Here is a 27,799-nt window from a genome sequence, read left to right as displayed (position 1 = left end):
TGGTTTTGGATAGTCAACAGTGCTCCATATATATCAGTTATGGTGAACCTTTTACAGACCGAGTGCCCAAACTGCAACCCAGACCCCACTTATTTATTGCAAAGTGCCACGTCCCACTGGCTTTCTAGTAAGAAATTCTGGCAAACTCTGTGCTAGGACGACAGCATGTGTGCCCACAAAGAGGGCTCTGAGTGCCACCTCTGGCACGCGTGCCATAGGTTCGCCATCACTGATATATATTATAATGGTGGAAATGGGAATGCCAGTACATTTGATAGTCCTGATGAGGAATCTGTACTTAGGACAAGATGCTACTGTTAGGTCAGAATATGGAGAAACAGACTGATTGCCAACTGGCATAGGGTCAGGCAAGACTGCATTCTATCACCCTGTTTGTTCAAAATGTACCCAGAAAATATCAAAAGCAGAGCAGGTTTAGATTCAGAAGGAGGAAGAGTAAAGATAAGAGGAAGGAACATCAACAGTCCAAGATATGTAATGACACCATACTACTAGCAGAAAATATCAGAAACTTGGAACAATTACTAAGGAAAATTAAAGAAGAAAGTGCAAAGGCAGGCTTACTGCTGAATATAAGGAAAACAAAAATAATGACCATGGAGGATCTACATAAATTCAACCTAGATAATGAAGAAATTGAAATAGTCAAAGAATTCCTGTACTTTGGATCAAATATTGATCAGAATGGATACTGCAGTCAAGAAATCGGAAGATGACTAGGAGTGGTAAGGGCAGCAATGAAAGAACTAGACAAGATCTTAGAGTGTAAAAATATATAGCTCAGCAATAAAATTAGAATCATCCGGTCCACTGTATTCCCCATCATCATGTATGGATGTGAGAGCTGGACAGTGAAGAAAGCAGATAAGAAGAAAATCAACTCACTTGAGATGTGGTGCTGGAAAAGAGTGCTAAGGATACTGTGGACAGCCAAAAAGAAAAACAAATGGGTCCTAGAACAAATCAGGCTTGACCTCTTCCTGGAAGCCAAGATGATGAAACTAAGACTGTGGTACTTTGGCCACAACATAAGATGGCATGACTCATTAGAAAAGACAATAATGCTAGGAAAGGTAGAAGATAGGAGAGAGGAACATACACCAGGTGGCTAGACTCCACAGGGAAGTCATGGGCCTGAATCTGCAAGACCTAAGCAGAATGCTGGGGGTTAGGGATTTTGGAGATACACAGGGTTTTGGAGATACACAAGGAACTTTATCGCACTGCGTTCCTTCCACCCGTTCTGAGAACGGAACGGAAGGAGCAGGGCCGAGTGCGGAACGAGTGGGGGACGGATTTTACCGCACGCATCTGTCCCTCATTCGTTCCGTTCCCCCTCTCTTCCGTTCTTAATCCGTTCCAGAGGGGGAAATTTTTGAGAACTGTTCTGAACAGTTCTCAAAAAGCATCCCCTCTGGAACGGAAGGGGCAGGGAAGAGAGAGGGAACGGAACGAGTGAGGGACGGGTGTGTGCAGTAAAATCCGTCCCCCACTCATTTCCGTTTCCTGCTGGGCCGGGCCGAGAACCCGGTGCGATAAACTTCATAGTTGTCATGAATCAGGAGCAACTTGAGGGTAGTTAACAACAATAACAATTATAATATTCCTGTGAGTTGGGCTAATATTATTAGTGTTGATGAGAGAAAGGGGCTCAGGTAGGTATCTGATTAAGAGAACACTTGCTCTGCAGCTACTCAGTGTGTGGTTGAGAGGGAATTGTACTGTTAAGTTCACTTAACATATCCTTAGTCACAGCACTGAAGGCCAAACTAGGAGAATGGCTGCTCCCTATGATTAACTCATTTCTTCTCTTACAGTGAAGCTTCCTGAAAGACATGTACCATAACAATTGGCCTTGTAAATTAAGTCTATGTTTACTTTCCATGCAATGGAAGTTTTACTATTTTTTTCTAAATATGTGCTAAAATTATCTAGTTGGCCCTGCTACAGAATAGTGTTAATTGGTAATACCAAAAGGAGGCATTGCAATTCCATGGGGCATCCTCTCATGCACACTAGAAAGTATATTGTATTAGGAATAGCTCAGTCTTAGTTCTCACATACTATGTTGCTTTACACTGAGTCTTTGAATAAAACTAAACACACGATATGCAAGCTGATATACAAGCTGATTTTCATCTTGCTCTGTCACTTATCAACAGAGGATGTACAAATTCTTTAATTGCTATGTCATACACCTCATGCTTGAAAGCATATGAGAAATGCTAGCAATGTGCCATGACACAAATTGATTTTTGTAGCCAGCAATTTGCGTTTTGGTGTGTGAGAGCTTTTGCATGTCAGATGCTTCTCTGCCACAATGAATTATATGCAAAACTGCCAAAGAGAATGCCTCTCAGGCATTTTATCACCTCCTGCTTCTTAGTTCCTCTGCTGCTTTTATTTTAATCATCATTACACTGCCTTAAGTACCTTTTGGCAGGATAATGTGTGTACTACAAGATACAGGAGCACCAGCAGCATCCCATGATTTGTGCTGGTGGAAAAGACAGCCATCTTCAACTGGTGTAGTACAGCAGTTGCTCATCCATCACCACTGTGCTTTCAGAAGAAGCAACCTTTATTTTCTGAGATGGCATTCTGAAACATTTTCTGTCAAAATAGAAGGAATAATACTGCATACCTGCTTAAATTGAACTTTGCAAATGACAAAGAACCTGGTGAGATTTTCAATTTACACCTGGTGAGGTGTGAGTTTTTACGGGCTATAGCCCATTTGTCATTCCACAAAAGTCCAATTTCTGGTCTTTAAGGCACCTTAAGATTTTGTTGTTTATGCTGCAAGATGCTTGAGAAAGATACCCTACTGACATTAATAACTAACTGCTTTATCTTTGTAACAGGTAGTAAAATAGCTTGATTATGTTGCCTTCTGCTCACTGTCAAATGGTCTAAGCTTTAATTAAACCCAGCAACCTGGTGATGAAAACAGTGCTTCCTTGAAAATGCATAAATAGCTATACCTCCATCAGAATAAAAGAAACACGTGTACCATCTTTTCTTCTATAAGATGTTTGTTCAAATTATAAGCTAGGAAGGTCAATACAGCCTTTACGTAACTGTTTGCAAATGCTTGCATATGCAGCAGATGGATGTGGATCTATAAGAATTTTCTGCCTGACATGTAATACTACAATTGGAGGTCACCTAATGGATTCTTTTAGCAGCAGACACAGAGAAAATAAAGTCTGTCACAGGGTGTATAATGTAATTTACAAAGTTCAATTTTTCAAGATGTGATGATGGCCATCAGTTTCGATAGTTTTTAACAGGGATCACGCAAAATGATGGAGAATAGTTCTATCAATGACTAGGAGTCATTATGTCTATATGGAATATTCTCATGTGCAAAGGCATTATGCCTCTGAGCGGAGGGAAATGGTGGTGTTCATTTTAGTGTGGCCTTTTGCTTTTGTATTCTGTCTGTGGACTTCCCAAAAGCATTGGTCCCTGTGAGGAACGAAATGCTGGATTGGATATAGCCTTGGTCTGATCCTGGTCTTGTCTTACATTTTGTTGTTGCTGGTCGAATGTACGGAAAGGCTTCAGAGCAGAAGCAGGAAAATTCAAATGATCTGGGACAATTTGCGTTTCTTCCAAGACTCACCAAATTCCATACCATGTTAGGAAATTTTAAGAAAAATAAATAAAAACAAAGTGGTTGAATATTCATGTCAGTTGTTGGTGTTTTTTTCATGTTGGGGAGCATGAGCCACGTTCTAAATAAAAAATCCCCAGGAATAAAAAAACAAGGGGGTCAAAGAGACCAGTTCCAATCAAACCCTAAATGGCGTGGGACCTCAGCAACTGAATGCCATGGTCCTGAGGCTGGCCACTGCCACAGCCTGGAATGGACTACCAGCAAGAAGTGGTTTTTCCCCACTCCTTTTGCGATTGGGTGTGGGCTGCATTATCTAAGCCTTGGCCCTGCTTCCAGCCAATCTAGGGCTTCATGCCATGTACCCATTTCGCCCCAAAGGCAGCACTTTTTGCCCATCTCTTTTGGGCCAAAATCATTGGTGGTGGTAGTTGTTGTGTGGCTTCAGGTTGTTTCCAACTTATTCTAAGGCCACCCTGTTGTGGGATTTTCTTGGCAAGATTTGTTCCGAGGGTCTTTTGCCATTGCTTTCCTCTAAGGTTGAGAAAGTGTGACTTGCCCAAGGCCACCTGGTTGGTTTCTATGGCTAAGCAGGGATCCAAACCCTGGTCTCCAGGGTCCTAATCTAACTCAAAAACCACTATACCATGCTGGCTGTCAGAGCATGTTACCCTATAAAAACCAACAATACTTTGATTAAACGTTACAGTTTAATTTGAAACAAATCTTAGCTTGTAGTATTTGAAAACAAAGTAGGCTGAACAGAAATGCATTTCAAAAATTCACATACACAATAGTAATCAGCTCATACTGCATCCTTATCTGTTTTGGCACTCTTAAAATACTGCAAAAGCTTAGTAGGAGTTGATTCCCTTCATAAAAACCATGCTGATTCTTTTCACTAACCTTGTTCTTCTCTATATTTAATAATTTTAGCTTTAACAGTGTTTTCCATCCCGTATCTTGTTAAGCAGATTTACCTGAAATTTGGTGGCTCTGTCCTGGATCCTTCCTTAAAAGCAATTTTAGAGAAGGGAAAAATATCTTTCTACTTTTTTCCTGCATTCTTGGTTACTCAGAGGTCTTTGTAAGATTTAGAAAATACCCTTGAAAAAAGAGCACTTATTGTCTACTATCAAGAAAGAAATGTTATTCAGAATGTTTTTAAACCTATTTAAGAAAAGTGATTTGCAAAACAGTCAGGTCTCTTTCTTCACTGTTGGTAAGAGAAGCAATTCATTTTTAATTGTGCCTGGAGGCTGGTGCAATGGGCTCAAGAGTTTGTACAAAATTTAATGAGAGTAAATAAATGAACAAACTCTTTTCCTGTTGGAATGGTGAGATTTTTCTCTTCAAACAGAAAATCAGAAGCCAGTCAAAATAAATAACTTCAAATGGCATTTTACTTCCTTGCCTTATAACTTAAAAATATACTTTAAAAAGTCTTATACAAAAATGACATAATAGCAAGAATTAATACAGATATTGTCCAAATTGCTTAAATCCAACATCATGCTAGCAAACACAATTATAGCACAACTTTCTTCACCTCCCCACTCAACTTTGCTTGTCTACAGTACATGATCCAAAAACTTGCTTTGGAGGGCTTGCACTCAGTGTGATTAAAACAAGGACAGAAGTCCTATCAGCCTTTGATGGTTACAGCTTTAAAATAATTTTTTAAAGCATGGGTGACCATAATGAAGTAAAATGGGATGATTTAAAAAAAAACACACCACAATGTTGGAAGTGTTTGATTAGGAAGTGATGTTTCATGCTTTGAATATATATGAATTTGAATGTGTACAACATTCAGAGCTATTTAAGTAGATCTTTTGAATTCGGGTGAGAAAACCTTGTGATACGTTTGCCTTAGGGTCTCCATAGTTCGGAAATGGCTTGAAGGTAAACAACAACACATTTCCCTTAAAGGATACAAGTTACATCTCAGTTCTGCAAGGAAGCTTTTCTCATTTCAAAAGACAGTTTGTTGCAGATGGTGTGCAAATCTGCAGGAGATTAATGTAATAAACTGATATATAATCCATGGGGCTTCCTGCATGCCAAATATTTCAAGATGTTCATCATTTCTGCACCATAAAAGTGTAGATGTTGAACTGCTAAAAAAAATTCCATGTATTTCAAAATAGAGTAAGAGAGCACAGCCACCTTAATTTTGACTTCATATAAACTTATTTCTTCATTGTTTACAGTGTTAATGTTACTGCTATATTTATAAGCCACTTTTCTAGCAGTGAGTCTGCACTCAAAGCTCCCAGCACTAATAAAGCATTAAAAAGACAAATACAATTCTGACAATATAACAGTATACTGTAAGTATAGTATATGAATATGTTATGCAAATCAGTAACACAGAGAATTGTGGAATCAGGAGAGTTGGAAGCGACTGCAAAGTCATCTAGTCTAGATATTCCAGTTACTCAAATTTGGATATCTAATTGCACATTTTAATTATGTAAATTTAATCTAATTTGTATTTTAATCAGGCAAATTCACTAAATAATTGTTGCATTTTTCCTCCACTATGTTTCGGTCTTCATACAACTGATCTGAGAGAACCAGTGTAGAGTAGTGTTTACAATGCAGAACTGGACATTGGGAGACTCAAGTTCAGATCTGCTTGGCCATCCCATTTGCCAGGTGATCTTTGACCCCCATATCTCTTGGCAATTCTATTTACAGGGTTCTGATGGAAATTAATAGGGAGAGCAGGACCATGTAAAGTGTGCCTATATGGTCCTAGTGAAGTACAAAGAAAAGAATAACTACAAAAACTCATCATCAACAACAAAAAAAGAATAACATTTTTGTCACACACAGGGCACTTCCAGTAGTGGTTTTCTCATCCCAGTACTATTAGATTTGTCTGTTTGTTTTGTTTGTTTTTTTACCAGCGTTTTGCCAAAAGCTACAGATCCATGAAAATGCTACAGCAAACCCCTGAGAGTGACTACCATCTGATTCACTGCACAAGTTACATAGGAAAGATTGGTCAAACAGCCTGTTATTGAAGGAGAAAAAAATAGTGGTGTGATTTCCTTCAGAGATACAAATAACATACTTTGGCCCGTTACAGACCGCCTGAAAGTGGCGGTCTGCTGGTGCCTCCGGTTGCTGCATCCAGGAACTGCAGAGGCCAAACCGCACGGTTCCCGGACGCAGCAAAAAAGAATCTCAAAAATGGCACTTTTTGTGCCCCAGAAGTGGAGCCACGAGGCACTAGTTGCGCACTCACTGCATCACTTCCGGCATGCAACATCCAGACACTATGCATCCGCGATGTCAAAATGGCGGCACCCCGTGTAGAATGGGCACTGCCATTTTATACGTACCCAGTACGTACTAGGGTTAGGGGCGTGCGTAAAGCACGCCCCTTCCTAACCCTAGTACGTACTGGGTACGTACTTTACGCCTGTTTATAACGAGCCTTTATTACATACTGTAACTCTGCTTTTGCACTCTCTTCTTTAACTTTCATCTGTAGTTGTTCCAAGTCTTTGCTATTTTCTGCAAATAATATGGTGTCATTTGCATATCTTAAATTGTTAATGTTCCTTTCCTCAATTTTCACTCCCCTTTCTTCCAAGTGTAATTGTAATCCTGCTTTCCATATCATAATTTGTGCATATACATTAAAAAGAGAGAGTGATAAAAGGCAACCCTTATTTTATCAACATGCCCCTTTTCAGTGTACTTCTCCTGAGTATAAATCCTTTCTACAGCCTCACCCTTAGAGCTGCTGCTTAGAGCTGCTTATTAGAATTTATGTTGTAAAGGCAAATGCTATTCCTAATACAGTCATCCCTCCATATTTGCAGCTTTGATATTTGTGGATTTGATTATTCACAGATTTGATTAATATGTTCTCTCTAGGAATATCTAGGTCCTCCAGTGCAACTCAATGGTCAACTTTAACTAAAAGTTGCACTGAAAGACCTAGAGATTCCTAGAGAGAATACTCTCCTAGGCATTTGTAGCTCCTCCAGGGCAGTTCTATGTTCAGTGTCTGTTGGACGTTGACCAAAGAGTTGCACTGCATTCCCAAAAGATGGCTGTCCAGCTTCTGTTCAAGCTACTCCAAAGCAAATTAATACAAGGGACAAAGAAATAGATAATAATTTAATATGAATCAGTTTGGACCTTGTCAAACTGACTTGCTTGACAAACATCTGCAATCTGCCAGATGCTATCTGAGAAATTCCCCCATGCTGTCTAGAAAACTGTTGTTGTTGTGTGCCCTCAAGTCATTTTTAACTTTTGACAACCCCAAGGCACACCTATCATGGGGTTTTCTTGGCAAGTTTATTCAGAGGGGGGTTGCCATTGCTATCCTCTGAGGCTTGCCCAAGGTCACCCAGTAGGTTTACAAGACTGAGCTGGGCTTTGAACCCTGGTCTCCAGAGTGCTAGTCCAATGCTCAAACTTCCACACTGGCTCCAATAATACTAATACATAAATAAAAATATTTTTAAAATTTTTATCCTGCTTTTTGCCAAGCAATCAAAGTGGCGTACAACAGGCTAAAATATATCCATAGACTAGAATACTGGGAGATATAGTCCAAAAACGGATATTTTTAGGCCCTAGTAAGGCTACGTAATTATTTACAAATGGCTATTACAAACGTCTTCTGATCACTAGCCCAGTGGCAGCTAATGTAATTCCTTTAAGAAAGGGATTCCTCATAGAGTACTTTGTTTGACCTTGTTTTTTTCCTCTTGGGTGTACAGATTGCTTTTTTAAAGTGGTCTTTTTTCTTAATGTCTTCTAAGGGCTGCCACCATGCATGTACCATGTTCTTTAGGAGTTTTAGCCAAAAGAGAGGCATAGCTGGTCTCAATCAGCTTAAACAGGAGGGTGTTGTGGTTGTGTTTGGGGAAAGCTTTTGGTTATAACCTCGTTCTTTTTGTGGATTGTCCTATTTATGCTTTTGACTAGTCAGGTTATTCCAGAAAGAATGCTGAGCAGCACTCCCACAACTAGCAATGCTTGTCAGATTAAATCTTTTGGGAGAGAAGAGTGCATATTTTCTGGAAATCAGATGAGCTTCCTTTTTAACGTACCAGATGCTGACTAATTTGTATATTTTTTCAATAGAATTTTAGGTTTTTTTATTGATGATGTCATTTTCAGCTTACTTAGCTGAAATTAATGTTGAAATTAATGTTAGAGAGAGGGAGGGAGGGAGAGAGAGTATGTTTGCCTCCTTTTTAGTCTTTTTACTAAAAACTAAAATGCTAACACTCTCCCTCCCTCCCTCTCTCTAACAGCTCCTTCCTGGAAAGTTAAGTCAATCTTCTTATCCTTGTAAGTAATTCATGACCTGAGAGTGAGAGCATATAATTTGCCTGAAGGCCAAATTGCATCCAATCTGTGATCAACTAACTGGTTTTCTGAATGTTTATTTGCCCCTTTGTGTAATGCACTCTCAATTTGATCAGATAAGCGATTGAGGTGAATTTGTCTCCATACAGCTTTCTGGTCCTATGTCTCCAAGATAGTGGCATCACTAGGGTTGGTGTCACCCCCATGGACCTCCTCAAAAGAGGAAAATGTAGTGGAGTCTCCTTCCTTGGAGGTCTTCAAGCAGAGGCTGGATGGCCATCTGTCAGGGATGCTTTGATTGGGATTTCCTGCATGGCAGGGGGTTGGACTGGATGGCCCTTGTGGTCTCTTCCAACTCTATGATTCTATGATTCTATGAAAAAGAAAATGTGAGGGAAAGTTTCCCCATATCCATTCTTGAGGACAGCTGTTGCTGCACCAGAGGTTCCCTGGGCTTACTACTTCATCCATGCCCAAAACATAAAGAGGCAAAAGAGACATAAGCAAAACTCGAGGGGCTGAGGACTGCTGGCACCTCAAACTTGGATAAAATCTTCTGGGTGGCAGCTTTACCTTCAGCTCTGCTTTGTCCTTTCCTTAAAAGGGAAAATGGAAGTGGGTGACATGAGGAAGACGCACCATGAGGGTAGCACATAGGAGCTGGGATTTACTCCAGGGTGGAAAGCCAGAGGAAAAATGGGAAATTTGTATACAGTCAGCCCTCTGTATCCATGGATTCTGCATAAACCATCCACACTTTGAAAATATACCAGAAACAAAGAAACCAACAAACAAATCCAGAAAGCAAACCTCGATTTTGCCATTTTATATAAGGGACACCATTTTACTACCCCATTGTATAGAATGGTATCTGGGGGGGGGGGTTTGGAACCGAACCCCAGCAGATACAAATAACCCACTGTACATTGAAATAAAGGAGAAACTGTTGCCACTCCACAGAATGGAGGAACTAGAAGAGACAGCAGGCAGGTAGACAGGTAGGAAAGCAAGTGGGGAAACGAGGGTGAAGGCGAGCCAGAGAGCAAAAGAGCTAAGGGCAGAGTGGAGGGGAGTTGTACCCAATTCCTGGTGGGTGGGTTGGCTGGCTGGCTGGCTGGCTGGCTGGAGTGTTCTCTGCTAGAGCCCTCCTGTTGCTGTGGCTGCTGCCTGTAGCAAGAGTAGGGGGACAGTAGCGAACTGGATGGATTTGGGCTAAGCTTGTTTATGTAGTGCTTGGCTAAGCGAGACAGGCCTGGACAGGAAAAAAGATGATGAGGACGCAAGAGGTGTGTTCAATTCTCAGCGCACTGCCATTTGTGTTGGAAGGCAGTGGTGACAAGGAGTGGCTGACCAGGAGACAGGCACACTTGTTTGTGGCCAAGAACCCAGGTGGGTCTTTATATAGAGGCAGTGTGGTCTGGCCACTTGACTGGCAGCCCTCCTCCCCTCTCTTCCAGGCACCAGTTCCAGCACAAGTAGTATTTATGGCTGGTGCAAGGTGAGGCCACCCACTTGGTCCCAGTCATCTTGGTGTCACACCTTCAGTTGGTGTTAGTTGGTACAGTGCACACATCCCTCACCTCCTAGTGACACCACTACTCTCAGAGGCTTAGATAAGCATAAATCTGTGGCTCCTCAAAGGCTCTCTCCCAAAATTGGCCTCCTTTCTACTGCCAAGAGAAAACTTTTTCATTTATGCAAGGCCTTGGCATTAAACTCATGAGGCAAAAGAATCTTTTAATGATGTATGCTGCTAATTTGTTTATTAAGTTTTAAATGTGTTTTAAACTGTGCTTTCAAGAGAACTGTTTATGCAATTGTTTTAAAACTTTTGTATGATAAGATGTTAGCTGTCCTGAGTTTTCATTGATTGTAAGATCCCTTAGGTCCCCTCCTAAGAGAAATAAAATACTTAAATGAATAAACATAAATAAATATCACCCACACTGATGAAATACAGTGTTTGCTTCACTATATTGCTATATATTACTTTCATGAGTTAGATCATGTATTTGCATTTAATACAGAAGTTTAAAAAATGCTAGTTGGAGAAGTTGACAACTATAAGACTGCAGTTGGTGGGAAAGGGAATTTAACACTTTCTTCTCATGTATTCTTCCTGAGTAGCAATTTACTTTACTCATGCTTTGAGTAAAGGCCATTTATTTATTAATTTAATTTAATTTAATTTACATGCTGCCTTTTCCCAGAAGGGACCCAAGGTGACTCACAGATTATCACAGATTTTGCATACCGAACAGATGATTACAATCAGAAAGTACAACATGGAATAAATAGTGTATAAATCTAGAATACTTTTTAAAAATTCAATAAACCTGATGGATATTAACTGTGCTGCAATAAGAGCATATAAACAACAACGCTGTGATAAGATAAGTGCATCCCCAATACAATCAACTGCAATATCAGTTATAAAGGCAAAAAGAGAATCCTTGTAAGTAATCATAGAGTAAGGGGAGCAAGATGGTAGCAGCATGATATGAAATGGTTCTGAGGAAAATCCCTTCATGGGTATCAATGTTAAATTTCCTTTTAATGCAGATACCTGTTTCAGAGAAGGGATTTTTATTTAAGAAGGCAGCTGGAAGGAAAGAGTCAAGTCCTTGCTGCAATCCTGATCATAATCACTCCCCAACAATGCTATTTGCATTTTTATTAAAGATCTGCACATTAAACAGAGAGCTATATTTAACCTCATGTGCAGTATATTATTATAGTTATATTTTACTATATTTATATTTTGCTTCGTGTGTAGCATTTTAATGCAGCTTTTCTGCTAAGATGCAGCTAGCAACATAATTAAAAACAATTCAAAACAGTAGAGCATTAAAATCATTATAATAAATAAAAAATGGAAAGGCAAAATTTGAAACATGCTTTTTCCTATCCATTCTGCTGACTGTGAGAGATATACTGTAAGTATAGACCCCCAAAACACTGGTCCTCCTCATAAAGCATTTCAGTTTGAGAACTTCCTCTTTACTCGGAGGGTTTGTTTAAACAAACCAAAAATTAAACATGAAATTTAGGGTTTTGGTAATGGACCTGCTATTTCACATACCATATATTCTCATGTACAAGTTGACCTAAAGTCAGGGGAAGTTTTTAGGGACAAAATCATGGATTTTGATATGATCCATGAATAAGTCAAGGGTAAAACGTAGGGGGCTATAACAAAGAATGGAAAGGAGAAAACATCACTTTCATCCTTCCTTCTTCTCTGGGCCTCTCCCAACCACCAACACCACTTCACAGGTGCTGGAGGAGAGGTTTTAACATCGGATTGAGAAGGGAAGGGAGTGGACTTAAATGGGGTGTTTCTTTGATGGGAAGAGAAGGCTTTCAGATCAGACTGGGAACCTCTTTCACACACACACACACACACACACACACAGAAAAACCCTCCTGCATGAAGAGTGGGGCATCAGGCGATGCTTGTTTCAGGACTTTTCTAAGTAATATTAGTGTATTGACCCCTCTATAAGTCGACCGAGGATTTTAGGGTCAATTTTGGGGCATAAATTTCTTGACTTATAGTCAACTATATATGGTAATTTTGCAAAAAGCAAAAGCAATATGAAATAACCTTGATACTTCTCCATAGCTTTTATTTAAAATTCTTTGGGACGTTTGTGTGTGTGTGTGGAAACACAACTGAGTGAGGGACTTATATTGTCAACATTACTTGAACCTTAAGGGACACTTCTGTGAATAGCTTTATGTTACAGATCTAGTCTGCTGTTCTAAGCAGAATAATGATTAGATATCTCATACAAGAATAGCAAGTATATTTGGATTTAAATGTGATTTTAAGACAGAGAGAGCTCCTGACCAATCAATTTTATGCAGCAGTATTTAAGGGAGAAAAGCTGAAACAGCAGGTAGCAAGACCTCTAGAGGCAAACATTGGTTGATTTTTTTAAAAAAAAGATTTCTCTCTCTCTTTTAAAGCTGCTCACTTCAGTTCTAGATATGGAAAATTTCTACATGAGAACAAAGATCAAAGGGTCTTCTCCTGTATTAAGAACAAAAGATTCATTTTGATTCAGTCTGAAGTCCTATCTAATTCAGCATTTTTTTCACAAAGTGGCTGGTTGATTATGGGAAGCCTGCCAGCAGGACAATTGCATCCTCCATTTCTCATTCCCCAGCAACTAATACAGAAAAGCATACTGTCTCTGATAAGGAAGGCAATACTGTTCATATTGCCATCCTGGCTCATGGACACTGATGGCCCTAACCCCTGATAATCTAGCCACTTCTTTTAAAAAGCTTTCCATTTTGCCAGCCATCAGTACATTTTGCTGCAGTGAATTCCATGGTTAACCATGCACTGTGTGAAAAGGTGCTTTTTAAAATCTGTCTGGATCTTCCCCAATTCAACTTCCATTGATAATGATGGTTTATGGTTGGCCTCTCCAGTTTTCTGATACAGAGGCTGAGGTTGGAGGCATATTATATTATTTAGTTTAAAGATCAGCAGTTTTACATTTGAGTTCTTTAAGTGGATACCATCAAGGTTCTTGATTTGTTTGTTTTTAATTTATCAATAATGTATAGAACTTCCTCTCTTGTCACCACTATTTGTCTCACTTCTTTATCTTTCCTATGTCTTCAGCAATAAGACAGATGAAAATCATGCATTCATTATTTCTGCACTTTCTTTACCCTCTTTCAAAATTTCTTTAACTCCACTGTCATCCAAGAGTCCAACTGACTCCTCCTAGTATATTTAAAGAACACGTTATGACTGGTTTTGATTTTCTTAGTGATATGCTCCTTATAATAGCAGTGTATTCAGATTGTGCACATTTCCTTTAAGTGTGCCTCATTTGGGATTTGTTCATATTGCTTGTTAGCCACGCTGGGAACTTTTAGGGTTGTGTACTTCCTTTCCTGACCTATGGTATGCATTTTAACTTCAGTTTATAGGGATTTGAGAAGTGCTGAGATATCACAGAGCTACAAGGAATACATTGTTATGCTACAGCATTCCAAATATTGAAATATTGCTTATCATGTGTTTTCTTCCAGAACGGAACTTCCAGATTCCACTCATTTTGTCAGCTCTTAGACCGGTGTATCATTTCTTTAATTTCATTCCTCCTTTTAGCAGAAGGATGGGAAATGTTGACCTGTAAAGCTTTGTACTACCAGTCATGGTGACATATTCAGCATGGCTAGTGTTAAAGAATTTTGAGAGTAAAAGCTAAGAACCTTTAGTGGGCCAAAGTTTCCCACTCCTTAGAGATCATGGCATGCATAAGGAACCATAAAATTTCATTATAGAGCATTGTGTTCTTTATTTTCCTCCTTCCTTTCAAACAGGTATAGAATCTCATTGATATTCGGACTTGACATATATAATTGTGCTAAGTTCATGTGCATCCAGTGACATTCCAGTCTCTCGTTTTATAGGTACAGCTGCTGCAGTACAACTAAGAAGTAGAATACCAACCAGATAAGACCCAAGTCTTTGTGTTGCTTTGCCATCCTGGTTGGGGGTGGGGTGGGGAGTGGAATAAACTGTTTAACACCATATTTCATTTAAAATAGGTGCTTGTGGTTCAAATTAGCCAGGCATGATCTGATCCAATCTAACTCAGCCCATGCCAAATCCCAGCAAAGCAGAAGTGGGAGAAGGATAACACTTTTAAAGTACAATAGGTACCTGCTGGGTCTTTTCCCAACTACCTCGCCCTCTTCCCCTGAAACCACCTTCCACCAGCTTTTCGTCTCCATGTTATTTCCATTCCCGGAACTTACAGTGAGTATACTTCAGACAGTGAAGTATAAGCCATGGAAAGGGTTTATTACCCTTTTCTTTCCTGTCCCTTTTGTGCTTTCAGTAATTCCCATGCTATTCTTCATGGTGATTTATTGGCAACCCAGTTCTACACTTGGATTTGAAGCCCTTGTGATTAGTTTGGTCTTAGTATAAAGTGAAAAGATGATGTAAGCAAACAGTAGTAATAAGAGCTGAATCATTTGGTTGCATAACATTTACCCTAGGGTTCCTCTGTATTTAATCAAAGCACATCAATTTTTAAAGCAGATTTTAAGAGATGTGGCTAAAGGCAAAAATTCTTGCTGCCTTATACATCATAATTGCAAAGGAGAGTTCCAGTCCTTTGTAAAACCTCATAATTATGTTAAAATGTGTTGCTTACTGGTATTTGCAATAACTAAATCTTACAGAAGTGACAGTAAATTCAACCATCAGGAAATATGTGCGCGCACACACACACATCCACAATTGAACCCCAGGCGGTGAACATTTCAGTATTGTGGAGAGTTTACAGTTCATCTGAAAACATAATTTGTTTCAAAATCTGCCACTTCAATTAAAGTTGCACCATAAATGTACAGGAGATCCTTTGTGAAAATGGTACAGCCTAGAATGAGCAAATTTAGAGCATTCTCTATATTAAAAATCAATTTTACAGTACTGTATATTAAAAAGGAAACTACAGGCATTTTCATTAGATACATATTACTGCCAGCGATGTATATATACTGCAATAGCCTTAGATGCTGTTTGCTTCTCAAAATTACTTAATCAAGAAATCTCTGGGGCTGCATAATTTTGTTTCAGCCTAAAAAATATGGTCTCATCTTAGACTACTATGGATATGTTGCTAATGTTTTCATTAGCATAGGGTCAAGACTGATAGAACGTGGGTGAACTTTGAATTGTTTCTCAACTTTTAGATTTTAAATTACAGTAGTTTCAAGCAGTTGTTAACTTGATCAGGAAATCAGCCTTTCTATGATGGGACTTGCAATGCAGGCATGTCAGTTCAAAAGCTTACTTCATATCTTTCCCTAGATTGAGCCCTAGGAAGAAGATAATGATAATATGTTCTCCCAAGCAATACTTATTTGGATTCAATTTTCAAAGGGAACCCAATGTGACAGTGAAAATCATTTTTAAAAGTATTTGAGTGCATTTGAAATATAGAGATGGAACATAGGTGGGAGCATAGTTCAAGCACTCCAGTGGCCAAAGTCCACTGTCTCACATCAAGTCTGTGTCCAAGGAGAGGTAAATGTCATCCCAAATGCTATTACCTTACAGAGCTATCAAACATATACAATTTTTGCTAAGAGTCACATTGTAGTTTTGTTGGTTTCTTCAGAGACACAGATGAAAAAATTACAGTTGGGAAAACAAATTTTCTCAAATGTATGTTCTGCAGAACTGAAGATCTAAACTGAAGGGGAGAGGAGAAGAAACAAAAAGTTTAAAAAGAAGGGCCAGATACTGTAGTAGTGAGGTTTGCAAATTAGAGCCATTTTCCAAAGGGGCAGATCAGAATTCTAACCGGTCAAAATGGCCAATTTTGAGCCAACATTAGGCAACCTGCAGTTGTTATGAATCCACACTCCTCCCAGTGTATAGATGCTGGGAATTATTTAGGCCATCTTCAGCCAAGCCTAACTTTGAGCCAGCATGTTAACAGCAGCTTTGTGATAGTAGGTGTTTGGGTCTAGCACAACCTGGTTCCTTCCCCAACCTGACCCTTCTCCATTCTTTTTTGGGGGGGGGGGGGGGGGGGGGGGAGGTGATCAGGTTTGAGATGATCCACTAGAGCCGGATTCTGATTGAAGAACAGCATTTCATCTGTTGGGAAGAGACTAACACTGTACAGAATGCACATTTTTTTAAATAAGTGTTGAACTGCCTGTCCCTGGTAGATTTTTCAGTTATCACATAGCATCTTGTAGTGAATTCTGGTTCAAATAAGTAATGGCTATTCTCCAGTTCTCCCAAAGTTGTCTCTTGGCTTGGGCCCAAACTGCAAGTTACTGAGTATGCAGGGAATAGAACGAAAATGTAACAGTTTGCATTAGTAGTAAATATGAAGACTTTTAAAAGTTTCTCATGAGCTAGCTATCCTTTTTAAAAGCAATGATCACAGCATCCTAAGCTGTAGGTATAGGATGAAAACCATGCCTCTCTTGGGTATTCTAATCATCCAAAGGACTTAAAGATCATCTAATAATTAGCTTCTATGGATACTTACTGCACACATTTCTTGGGCTATTAGCAGTCCTTAATCATATCCAAGACTTTATCCAGATAATGCCTTTATTTACCCTACAGTGATAGTACTATTCATAGCAATCTGATAATGAGTCTCATTACAGTATTGATTCAACAGGGCCATAGTATTGCATAAATATTCATATGGCACTGATGGCACTGATAATTGTATAATGATTCTTCCTATGATATGTATAGCTTTTTTAATGCATTGAATTGGAATGCAAGATAAATACATACATGACTTTACGTTGTTCCCTGTAGTAGTTGCGTCCATGTTAAAGTTGCATCTATGACTCTCCATGTGAATAAGGATCTTTTCTGTACATGAGTGCATACCTCCCTGGAGAAGCTTTTTATAAAATGTTTCAGAAATACTTCACATTGTGCTGCACACAAATAGGTGTCAGAAGAGAAGTAGCCTATAAAAGCAGTAACATCTATTCACAAATAGTAATTTATACTTGGGAAACTTTAGTTCAGATTCTCACCTAAGATAATATAAAACAACATGAGCCCTTTTGTGGAAGAATAGGATATAACTTTGACATAACTGAACCAGCTTCTATGTTAGTTATTTTGTTTGCTTTGGCTTGCAGTCTGAAACTGATGTGGCAGGGTTTTGCTGTACCTTAATGTTATAAATGCCTATATCTATTAGAAGCTATTAGAACTAATATAAAGGGAATGTTTGTTGAGATGAATGCTTGTATTCAGAGATTCAAGCAGCTTCTGTGGGCCAGCCCAAGTGGACTCTCCTTATAAAAGTTGACATCCATCTCACATTGCATACGTTTTTTGACGTTCTCCTCAGGTTCAAAAGAAGAGTGCCATACAATCCTGGTGACTGCTTCCTGAGCAAAGCACATCTAAAGTTCTACTGGACTCACAAAAATAGACAAATAGCTTTTTAGATCTTGGGTGTAATTCTTTTCTTAGTTATTTACTCACACATACACCCTTCAGCAACTGAAAGAGCTGCAACAGTGAAAACCACAAAGGTTCTTTCACTTCATAAATGGTTGGATAATAATAATAATAGTAATAATAATAATAATAATAATAATAATAATTTTTATTTTTACCCTGCCTTTCCATGGAGATGATCAAGGCGGCTTACAAAGGTTAAAAACATTACAATACAGGATAAAACAGTTACAATATAAGGTTAAAAACATTGCTACAAGGAATAGGAACAGGAATCAATAAAATACACATGTCAAGGGCAAGAAAAGGGAAAAATCAATTTATGATAGTCCGGGGTCGAAAGGAAAAAGACAAGGGGCAGAGAAAGAACTATTAACTAAGGTGGGAAGGCCAACCGAAATAAATGCATTTTTGAATTTTTCTTAAAAGAAGCGAATGAAGCGGCGGAGCGGAGCTCTACAGGGAGCTTATTCCAAAGAGAAGGGGCAGCAATGGCAAAAGCCCTCTGTGAAGTCTTCACAAAATGTGACCTAGGGACCTCCAACAAATTTGTCCCGGATGTTCGAAGAGTGCGGGGCGGATTATATGGGGAGAGGCGGTCCTCCAAGTACCCTGGGCCCAAGCCATTTAGGGCTTTATAGGTCAAAACCAACACCTTGTATTGAGCTCGGAAGCGAATAGGCAGCCAGTGAAGATCTTTTAAAATGGGTGTTATATGGTCCGACCTGGAGCTACCAGCGACCAGTCTAGCTGCCATATTCTGCACCATTTGCAGCTTCCGGGTTTGGTACAAAGGTTGCCCCATGTAGAGCGCATTGCAGAAGTCCAATCGAGAGGTTACCAAAGCATGTACAACAGTTTCAAGGTCCCTAAGGTCCAGGTAGGGACGCAGCTGGCATATCAGCCGAAGCTGATAACAAGCACTCCTGACTGTCGCATCCACCTGAGATGTCAGCTGGAGCGACGAGTCAAGGAGTACACCCAAGCTGCGCACCGAGTCCTTCAAGGGGAGCGTGACCCCGTTCAGGACCGGATGACAAATCTCACCACCCGGAACTGGGGAACCTATTGCCAGTACTTCCGTTTTCCCTGGATTCACACTGAGTTTGTTCTCCCTCATCCAGCCCATTACCGACGCCAAGCAGGCATCTAGAGGAGAGGTGCCGTCCTTAGTTACTGCATCAGTCAGAGACACAGAGAAAACTATTTGTGTGTCATCAGCGTACTGATAACACCGTGCCCCGTGTCTCTGGATGATCTCTCCCAGCGGTTTCATGTAGATGTTAAATAGCATAGGGGACAAAATCGCTCCCTGAGGGAGACCAGATGTAAGGGCCCTCTTATTGGAACGACAGTCCCCCAGCTCCACCATCTGGAATCTGCCTGAGAGGTAGGACCGGAACCACCACTGCAAAGCAGTGCCCCCGATACCCAACCCCCTCAGGCGCTCCAGAAGGATACCATGGTCGATGGTATCGAAAGCCGCTGAGATGTCCAGAAGCACTAACAGGGACACGCTTCCCCTGTCCATGCCCAGACGGAGGTCATCAACTAAGGCGACCATGGCAGTCTCAACTCCATAGCCCGCTCGGAAGCCAGTTTGAAATGGGTCCAGAAAATCGGTGTCCTCCAAGATCGAGTGAAGCTGGAATGTGCAATAAAAATCTTTTATTTGAGTTGGAGCTGAGGTCTTTACTGTGGCTTGATTGTTTTTTATAGCTGTATTCTTCCTAGCATAATTTTTATGAAAACAAACAAGTGGACATTATGAGGGGCTGTTCTTGAAGAGATACAATATGTACCATAGGATGAGAATGTATACCTAATCTATCAATGAAAGTAACCACATCTTCAAATTACTTGTGTATGTAAAAACAGTTTCAAGAATAATTGGAATAGGAGAAATGCTAGATTAATTTATTGTTATGTCTGCTGTTATTAAAGAAAACTGAAATGAATATAAAACAACTATATCAATTTCTATTAACGCAAATAAAAAGTTGTCATAGTCAAATTAAAGTCCAGAAAGATAATGATTACATCATTTTAATAGCAAAGATTAACACAGTAATTTGAATATTCATTAATGTATTCACATGAGTAATGGAAAATGTGGATAGATCAGCTCACAATGTGCCATAAATAGCAAGAAATCCATTTTGCATGGTTGGCATATTTTGTCCTACTTTGTGTCAGTTACTGCAAAGTCCAATTTTCTCTTATGCAGACCAGTCAAACTCATAATTATGTATGATGAACAGTGACAAAAACAAATTACTGTTTTCTAATATATATTTGTGTCTATGTACAATGCTGTATACCACTGTGGGAGATGTTTAAAGCCTGTATGAAAGAAATGCTGAAATTATTGGTGTATCAAATGTGGTGGGAAAATTCAGTTATGTTTCCTGTGATTGTTTTGCCTTCAGAAAGAGAGAAAATGTGGGCTGGTTTGATAAACCAAACCTCAGTAGAGTGTTTATGGAAGCCCTAGAAGGCCTTTGCTGTGTTCCACTTAAAGCTAGAAAAAATGGATTTCTTAGGCCTATAGCCCACTGGCCCCAACTGGAGAAGACCCACTGAATGAATAAAATTTATATATGTATTAATTTACTATTTACCAATAGGTTCAGTGGGCCTACTCTAGTTAGGACTAGCGATTGGATAAAGACTGTGAGAAAGATCAGGGTGACCAGATGGTCTAACTGCAATGGAGGACAAGGCACCACAAAATGTGGGACATTATAAAATAAAAGCTAAAACCACATATAATACATATAAATTCATGCTTCTTAGTTATGCTCAAAATGGATGACATTTTGAAATTCCTCCAGAAATGTCCTGGAAAAAGAGGATGTCTGATTACCCTGAGAAAGAGCCATGTAACTATCTTGGCTCTCATGGCACTTTGGAAATCTAGCTCCCAACCCTGTGCAACTCTCGTTTAGCTGTGAGCATCTTACAAACACTGAATACTCAGGTCCTTCTGAGTCACCCTTACTGGTTACAATCCTAGAATGCAGGCATTTTAATTGTCCTGTGTGCAGTAAGTTATTCCTGCTGTTTCAGCTCTTGTCTTCCCACAATATTTCCTTTCCCCACTCCCATAATGATACAGGCATTTAATACCTTGGCTGCATAATTGTACCCAATCCATCTTCACTTACTTTACTTTAAGAAAGTGTTACAAACATTAAAAACAACAATTGAGAACTTGGAGACCTGCCAAGAAACTCCTATTTATTGGGTCAAAGAACAAATGCACCTTACTCCTGGCATAAAAACATTCCTCCCTAGAGCTGTTCAAACTAGGCACTATAAAATGTTGTTTTCATATACGTCATAGTCATGAAAGTGTAACTGGGTAATAAATTCTCAAAATAAATAATTAAAAAAATAAATTTCCATAGATATATCAATTCACCCAAAACAAGTTGAAGCAATACACCAGGGATGTCAAGCTAAAGTGTATTTAAAATTAAAATGTGCACAAAAAGTAAAGCTTCAGGTTATATACTAAATTGTGCTTGCTAAGTATACCTCAATTATTAATGTCAGTGGCTGGATTTATGGAGAATGGATTCGCTGAACTTAGAAGCTTTAGAAGAGCCAATAGACATTCTGCAACAGTGAATACCCTTAGCCAAACCGCTCATTCGATCTCCAGAAATAGCAAGTGATACACCCTCATCCTCCATCAGCCCTTTTTACTACAGCCCCAAGACCTATATAATTCACTCCTAAATCCCTAAAAATAATTTTTTTAGGGTGTAGGGAACTGCAGTGGGATAAAGAGGGCAGAGAAACTACACTGTATAAGTAGAACTCTACTTGTGTTTCTATGGATCCCACCACCTTTTGCCTATATCTATCTATATGAGTCCCTACACCAGGAGAAAGACAGGATATAAATAAATGAATAATACATTTCCCAACATTTCTCTACATTCTGTTTACCTTCTAGAATTGAGATTTACTTCTGCCTCTTAATAATTCAGTTCTAAAACTCATACCAGGTAATCTTTACCTCTCTCTACATGTTTTCCTGATGGGTAACACCAGTCATTTGGTGTTTCTTCCCTCTTAATAGTGTGTTTATATAGTAAAACAATATTTTTTCACAAAAAAATTCACCATACCATTTTCAAAAAGAAATACTGTTGCAGAAGAAAAAAAAACATACACGATAAAACTATACACAATAAAATCTACAGGCTTGATCATTTTTTGTGGGTTTTTCGGGCTATGTGGCCACGTTCTAGAAGAGTTTCTTCCTGATGTTTTGCCAGCATCTTTTGCTGGCATCTTCAGAGAAATGCTTCAGAGACAAGCTTGACATGTATTCTTCCTATCTATCATAAATCATGTCTGGTAAGCTTTCCATTTGTACATTAATTGGTTGTGTTAAAATGTTTGAAAACTATAATTTGATATTAAGCAATTCCCATTTGAATGGCATTTCAGCAGAAATACTTCCATTTGAAAGAAAAGATTTTTCTTCTCAGTTTTTGGAAGAAATGTGTTTTTTTCTGATGCTGAAGATGGCATTTAACATGAGGCTGGTCATAATATTTAGATAGGAAGACCACAGTTCTTGTATTTCTGTCATTATATCACCATGAAAATGTGGAGTAGGACCTTTTGCTTAGATACTGAGTGGTATTTAATTTACCCAGAATGTGAAATTGTTTGCAAATACTCCCTTCTAGGGAGCCCTGGTGGCACAGTGATTAAATGCCGGTACTGCAGCCTCTCACAGCCACAAGATTGTGAGTTCGATCCAAGGAACAACTCAGCCTTGCATCCTTCCATAAGTCTCTAAAATGAGTACCCACCTTGTTGGAGGCAATTGACTTACACATTGTAAACTGCTTAAGGAGTGCTTAAGTGCACTGATAAGTGATATAAAAATGTACTTGCTATTGCTTGCTATTGCTATATGACTAATATACAGAACTGCTATTTCAGAGTTTATCCATGATGCATTTTTGATGTAAATGAAGGGAGAACACAGCTAGCAGTTCCTTACTGAGTGTGCTTCTGCTTGGTTATCAATACTATTTGGTTTGCTCTACTGTAAAACATATGTAAGGTGCACTTTTTATGCCTGGTGAACACATGTTAATTTTTTCTCATCAAGCAATTTTAGTAGAATAGAAAAGTAGTATTTTTTGAAAGAAGGTAGATTACAAATCAAATCAGTGAGCCCAATCTTAGTGAGCGGTAGGTATGATATGACTCTTTCATGCACTGCATTTAGTGGTTTAGCAAATTAATTTCTATACGATGAAATTCATGACAAGATGTTGAAGAAAGCTAGAAGGCTCGTAACTGAAAAAGAAAATAGAATTAGGATAGTGGTGGCAGGGAGATGTACATTGTACACTATCAGGGAAAGCAAATATGAAAATATATGTGATTTGGACTTCTGTTTAATTGAACTTTTTTTTCAGAATGCAGAGATATTCTGCTCCCTATAATTACTAAAGAGTTGAAGGAATTGCTGGATCCAAAGGAAGAGACACAGATGCTGTTCCTAGAAAAGAAGTATTGCATTGAATTACTCAACAGCATCCTGGAGGTTCTTAGCTGTCAAGATGCAGTGAGTATTGATGAGGGTGATGATTATGTAACTGATTCCAGTTGGTTGTAAGCCTATACTGATTAAGTTGTAAAATATTGATGCTGATGACTCTCATTTAATTTCTAAATATAACAGGGCCCTGACAGATTGGACCCGTTTTCACAGTTTTCAGTGTGGCACTGGTTACAGAGGCAATTTCCCCCTCCTGATTTTCTGATTAATTTGCCTTGACATGTCATCAATCCCATATCAGCTTCATTTTATTGAAGTAGAAGAAGATGCCAGCCACAGATGCTGGTGAAACGCCAGGAAGAAACTCTTCTAGAACATGGCCACATAGCCTGAAAAACCCACAAAAAACTATCACCTAGTGAGTTTCCATGGTGGAGATAGGATTCAGACTCTGGTCTCCAGAGTCATAGTCTAGTGCTCAACCCACTAAACAACACTGGCTCACATACATCGCATATATAGATTTTTAATATATATTTTATTTTAAATGCATCACTGTACTAATACATTCATACTGACCTATATTAAAAATAAAATCTATGCATAATAATAGATGCATAATGATTTATACTAACCATAAAATATATTTAAAGAATCTATCAAATTTGTGAAGATTCACAAATAAACATGTAGGATTTATTTTAAGGACTCAAACAATAGTGTTTTGAACAAAGCTTAATTTCATTTGAAATGTGTAGTTAAAAGATAAATGTTATTATAACCCAGTGTCTTTCCTACGTAGTGCATCTATGTAAACATATGGAAATGTTTAGAATCCAGCATAGGAATATGATGGGTGCTCACTTGGTGTCTAAATGTAAAATGGGGGAGATATACTCTGAAAACAGTCTAGTCCTATATATGTTTACTGATAAATACCACTGAGATCCATGGTGTTCATAGGATTGTAATCTAATATTTTGACCCATTACCTTTTAGACAAATTATTATTCTTCTACCCTTCTTAGTAGAAAAAAAAGGCAGTAAATATTCAGGATTTTACATGAACCTTGCATTCCTAATTCCCTTCAGCAAATTCTACAGCTGGCTTTGATATCTAGGTTTATAAATGGATATGTTACTATAGGCGTAAATAAGCCTATAACTCTGTTATTAGAATTATGTGGCTGTAATGCTCCCTTGACACCTAAAGTACAATGTAAGATAATTACAGAGAGTAAACATGATATAAACTGTATAATGTTCTTTCATGTTTTGCCACTTATTTATTAACACAGAGAACTTACAGTCAGTGATTCCCTTTATTCTTATTATGCTTGACAGTATTGGTTTGGAATTGGTTTTGGTTAATGCAGGGAATGCTTTCAATGTAAAAAGGCCATATCAATACCAAAAATAAAAATACTGGATTCTATTCTTTTGTTTTCCTAAAGTAACAATTACTTGCTTTCTAAAAATGCTGTCTTAAAGATGAGGTGCTTGTTGCAGATTTCATACATTACTTCTATAGTTTAATAAAGAAGAGTATTCAGCATTCCCAAAGATGAAGCTGATCATTTCAATTATTATTTGAATGAAACCAATTTTGATTGGAAGCATTTATAACCCTTAAAATGTGTTTCACTCCAAATTCTATATAACTAGACCAAGTATAGCAGTTTTCTGAAAAGCCAACATATGTTGATCAGCTCCAAGTTTACATAAATATACAGCAGAGTCTCGATTATTTGACATAAACAGGCAGGCTGATAGTTGGATAGTCGAAAATGTTGGATAATCTGGAGAGTCCAAGAAAAGCCTTGAAATCACTATGAATTGCAAACCTGGAGGTACTCGCCCTGCTTGCTGCCGCCACTGCCACACTTGGAGCTGTGTTTTGGGGCAAGGCTTCACTCACCCTTCTCTCCTTGCCTGTCGCAGCCGCCATGTTTGGGGGGGTGTCTGGGGGTGTGGAAATGCCTATAGCCAGGCTTCCAAGCAGCCGCGAAGTCAGATAATCTGGAATGTTGGCTGACCGAAGGATGGATAATCGAGACTCTACTGTATGTTGAAGATGTCAACCTATGATAACCAGCATGGTGTAGTGATTTCAATGTTGGATTAGGGGGCCAAGATTCAAATTCCCTCTCAGAAATGAATCCACTGGATGGCCTTGCACAAGTCATACCCTCTCTTCATCTCAGGAAGCCAGAGAAAACTCCCTCCAAAAAAATCTTTCCAAGAAAACTGTAGGACAGAGTTGCTATAAGCCACAGTTAATTTTAAGGCACATAGCAACAATGTCAGCCTTAGCAGCTTATGACATAAACTTTAAAAACAGCTCTAGCCTCCTGGGCTGGAGCTGGTATGTGGAATGGAGGCTGGGATTATCACATGGTAAATCACAACCTAATCACCTCCCACCATCAGCCCAGGTCCAAGATGGGTCCCAGCCACACTCAGCCAGCACTCTCTGACTTTGAAAAAGTGCTGGCAGAGTGCACCTGGGACCCAGCTTGGATTTTGGCTGATGGTGAGAGGCGATTTAGCATACAGTAATCCCCACCTCCATCCTGCATCCTGGCTCCAGCCCAGAACCAATTTTGAGGTTCTCAAAAGGAGGCTGGATCTGGTTTTAAAGTTCATGTGATAAGCTCCTAAGTGTAAATACCACGTTTTGTCAAAATTGGTTCTTAAATGCTCATTCTAGAGCCTAATCCAGTTTTTGTTTCAGTTCCATTTATTTAACTTAACAGGTTTTGCGACTCTGTGATCAATCCTGTGGTAACATAACAAATATATGGCTACAGAGATATTTTAAATTATGGCATAATTTATTTTGGTTTATTTAAATCATGATTCACTGAGGAATTCTGGCATTTGTAGTTACAAAAGTTCCCTTTTTTGTCATACTTTAAATGCATGTGTGCATATCTATGTAGATTATGTTTCATATATGCATACATGAAGATAGTGTTGCACTATATAGTCTCCCAGAGAAACTCATTTAACTTTGTGGGTATTCTCTGTGAAGAGAAAGGAGTCCATGGCTGCATCTGCACTGCAGAAATAATCCAGTTTGACATGACTTTAACTGCCATGATTCATTGTTATGGAATCTTGGGATTTGTAGCTTGTTTGGCACCAGAGCTCTCTGACAGGGAAGACTAGATCTCTCACAAAACTACAAATACCAGAATTCCACAGCATTTGGCCATGACAGTTAAAATGGTATCAGAATGGATTATTTCTCTGGTGCAGATGCAGCCTATATCAGTTTTTGTTCAAGCATGGGGTAGTGATATCTTGTTCCATATATGTTTGACATTCCTCCCAAAATGAAAATCTCACCCTGAATTTTAGTTTAACTCAATCCATCAGTATTTGCCTTCAGGGATTTTGAGGGAAAATACAACACCTAATTATATAATTCTTATGAGAGCCTGGACCTAGGGTTACATGTTAGTTTTATCAAGGCAGAAGAAGATGAGATCAACTTCTTAGGGAGGAAAAGTCAGAACCTAGCAACCTAATTCATGACAGGCCCTCTGAAAAATGCCAGATCTGCCAAAAGAAACTGGGAAATCTGCCAAATAACCAGATGTTGCCTTTTGAAAGGTGTGACCTGCCACTGTAACTGCTGATCAAAGAAACAGGATATTTTGTATGCTTAGTGAAATTAAAAAAAGGTGTAAGGGCCTTACTTGTAAGTTTTAACAAGATCAAGAAAGTGGAAATGCCAATAGTGATTCTTAATTGGACTGGATAAGGTATCTACATAGTGTAGGTATCTACAATATCTTCTAGCTTGCTTTACAGTTATATATTGACAATGAAAACTCTTCAGGTGCTCTTCCCTCATGTTTTTAAACACAAGCTTCCCCAAGCCAAGACACTAACTAGTGCTAACATGCAACTCAGTTTGTTACAACACAGAGAGCCAGTGTGGCATAGTGGCTTGGGTGTTGGACTAGGACTTTGAAGACCAGGATCCAAATCCTCACTTGGCCATGGAAACCCACTGGGTGACCTTCGGAAATTCATAATAATAATAATAAATAAAATTTTTATTTATATCCCGCCCTTCCCACGATCAGGGCGGCTTACATCAAGTTAAAAACATAGTCTAATTACAACAATTTTAAAAGTACATAAGCAATAAAAAACCATAACAGACAAACAAAAAGCCCCATAGCCCAACCTCTTGGCCACGGAAGAGGAGGGAGGCCCACAGGATTTTATTCGGGGAATGCCTGTTGGAACAGGAAGGTTTTCAGGTCCT

The 27,799-nt window shown here is 38.9% G+C and overlaps 1 protein-coding gene across 1 annotated transcript in view; it reads left to right on the top strand.

Moving 5' to 3' along the window:
- DOCK2 (dedicator of cytokinesis 2) overlaps positions 1-27,799 on the top strand; it is a 336,713-nt gene that overhangs the window by 83,064 nt on the left and 225,850 nt on the right. The window contains exon 27 of the mRNA XM_042453565.1: positions 23,435-23,583. Coding sequence (XP_042309499.1) covers positions 23,435-23,583 — 149 coding nt within the window. The remainder of the gene's footprint in view (positions 1-23,434; positions 23,584-27,799) is intronic.

Source organism: Sceloporus undulatus, chromosome 2 (assembly GCF_019175285.1).
Source record: "Sceloporus undulatus isolate JIND9_A2432 ecotype Alabama chromosome 2, SceUnd_v1.1, whole genome shotgun sequence".
Taxonomy (NCBI): domain Eukaryota; kingdom Metazoa; phylum Chordata; class Lepidosauria; order Squamata; family Phrynosomatidae; genus Sceloporus; species Sceloporus undulatus.
This window is presented reverse-complemented; position numbering and strand designations above follow the sequence as displayed.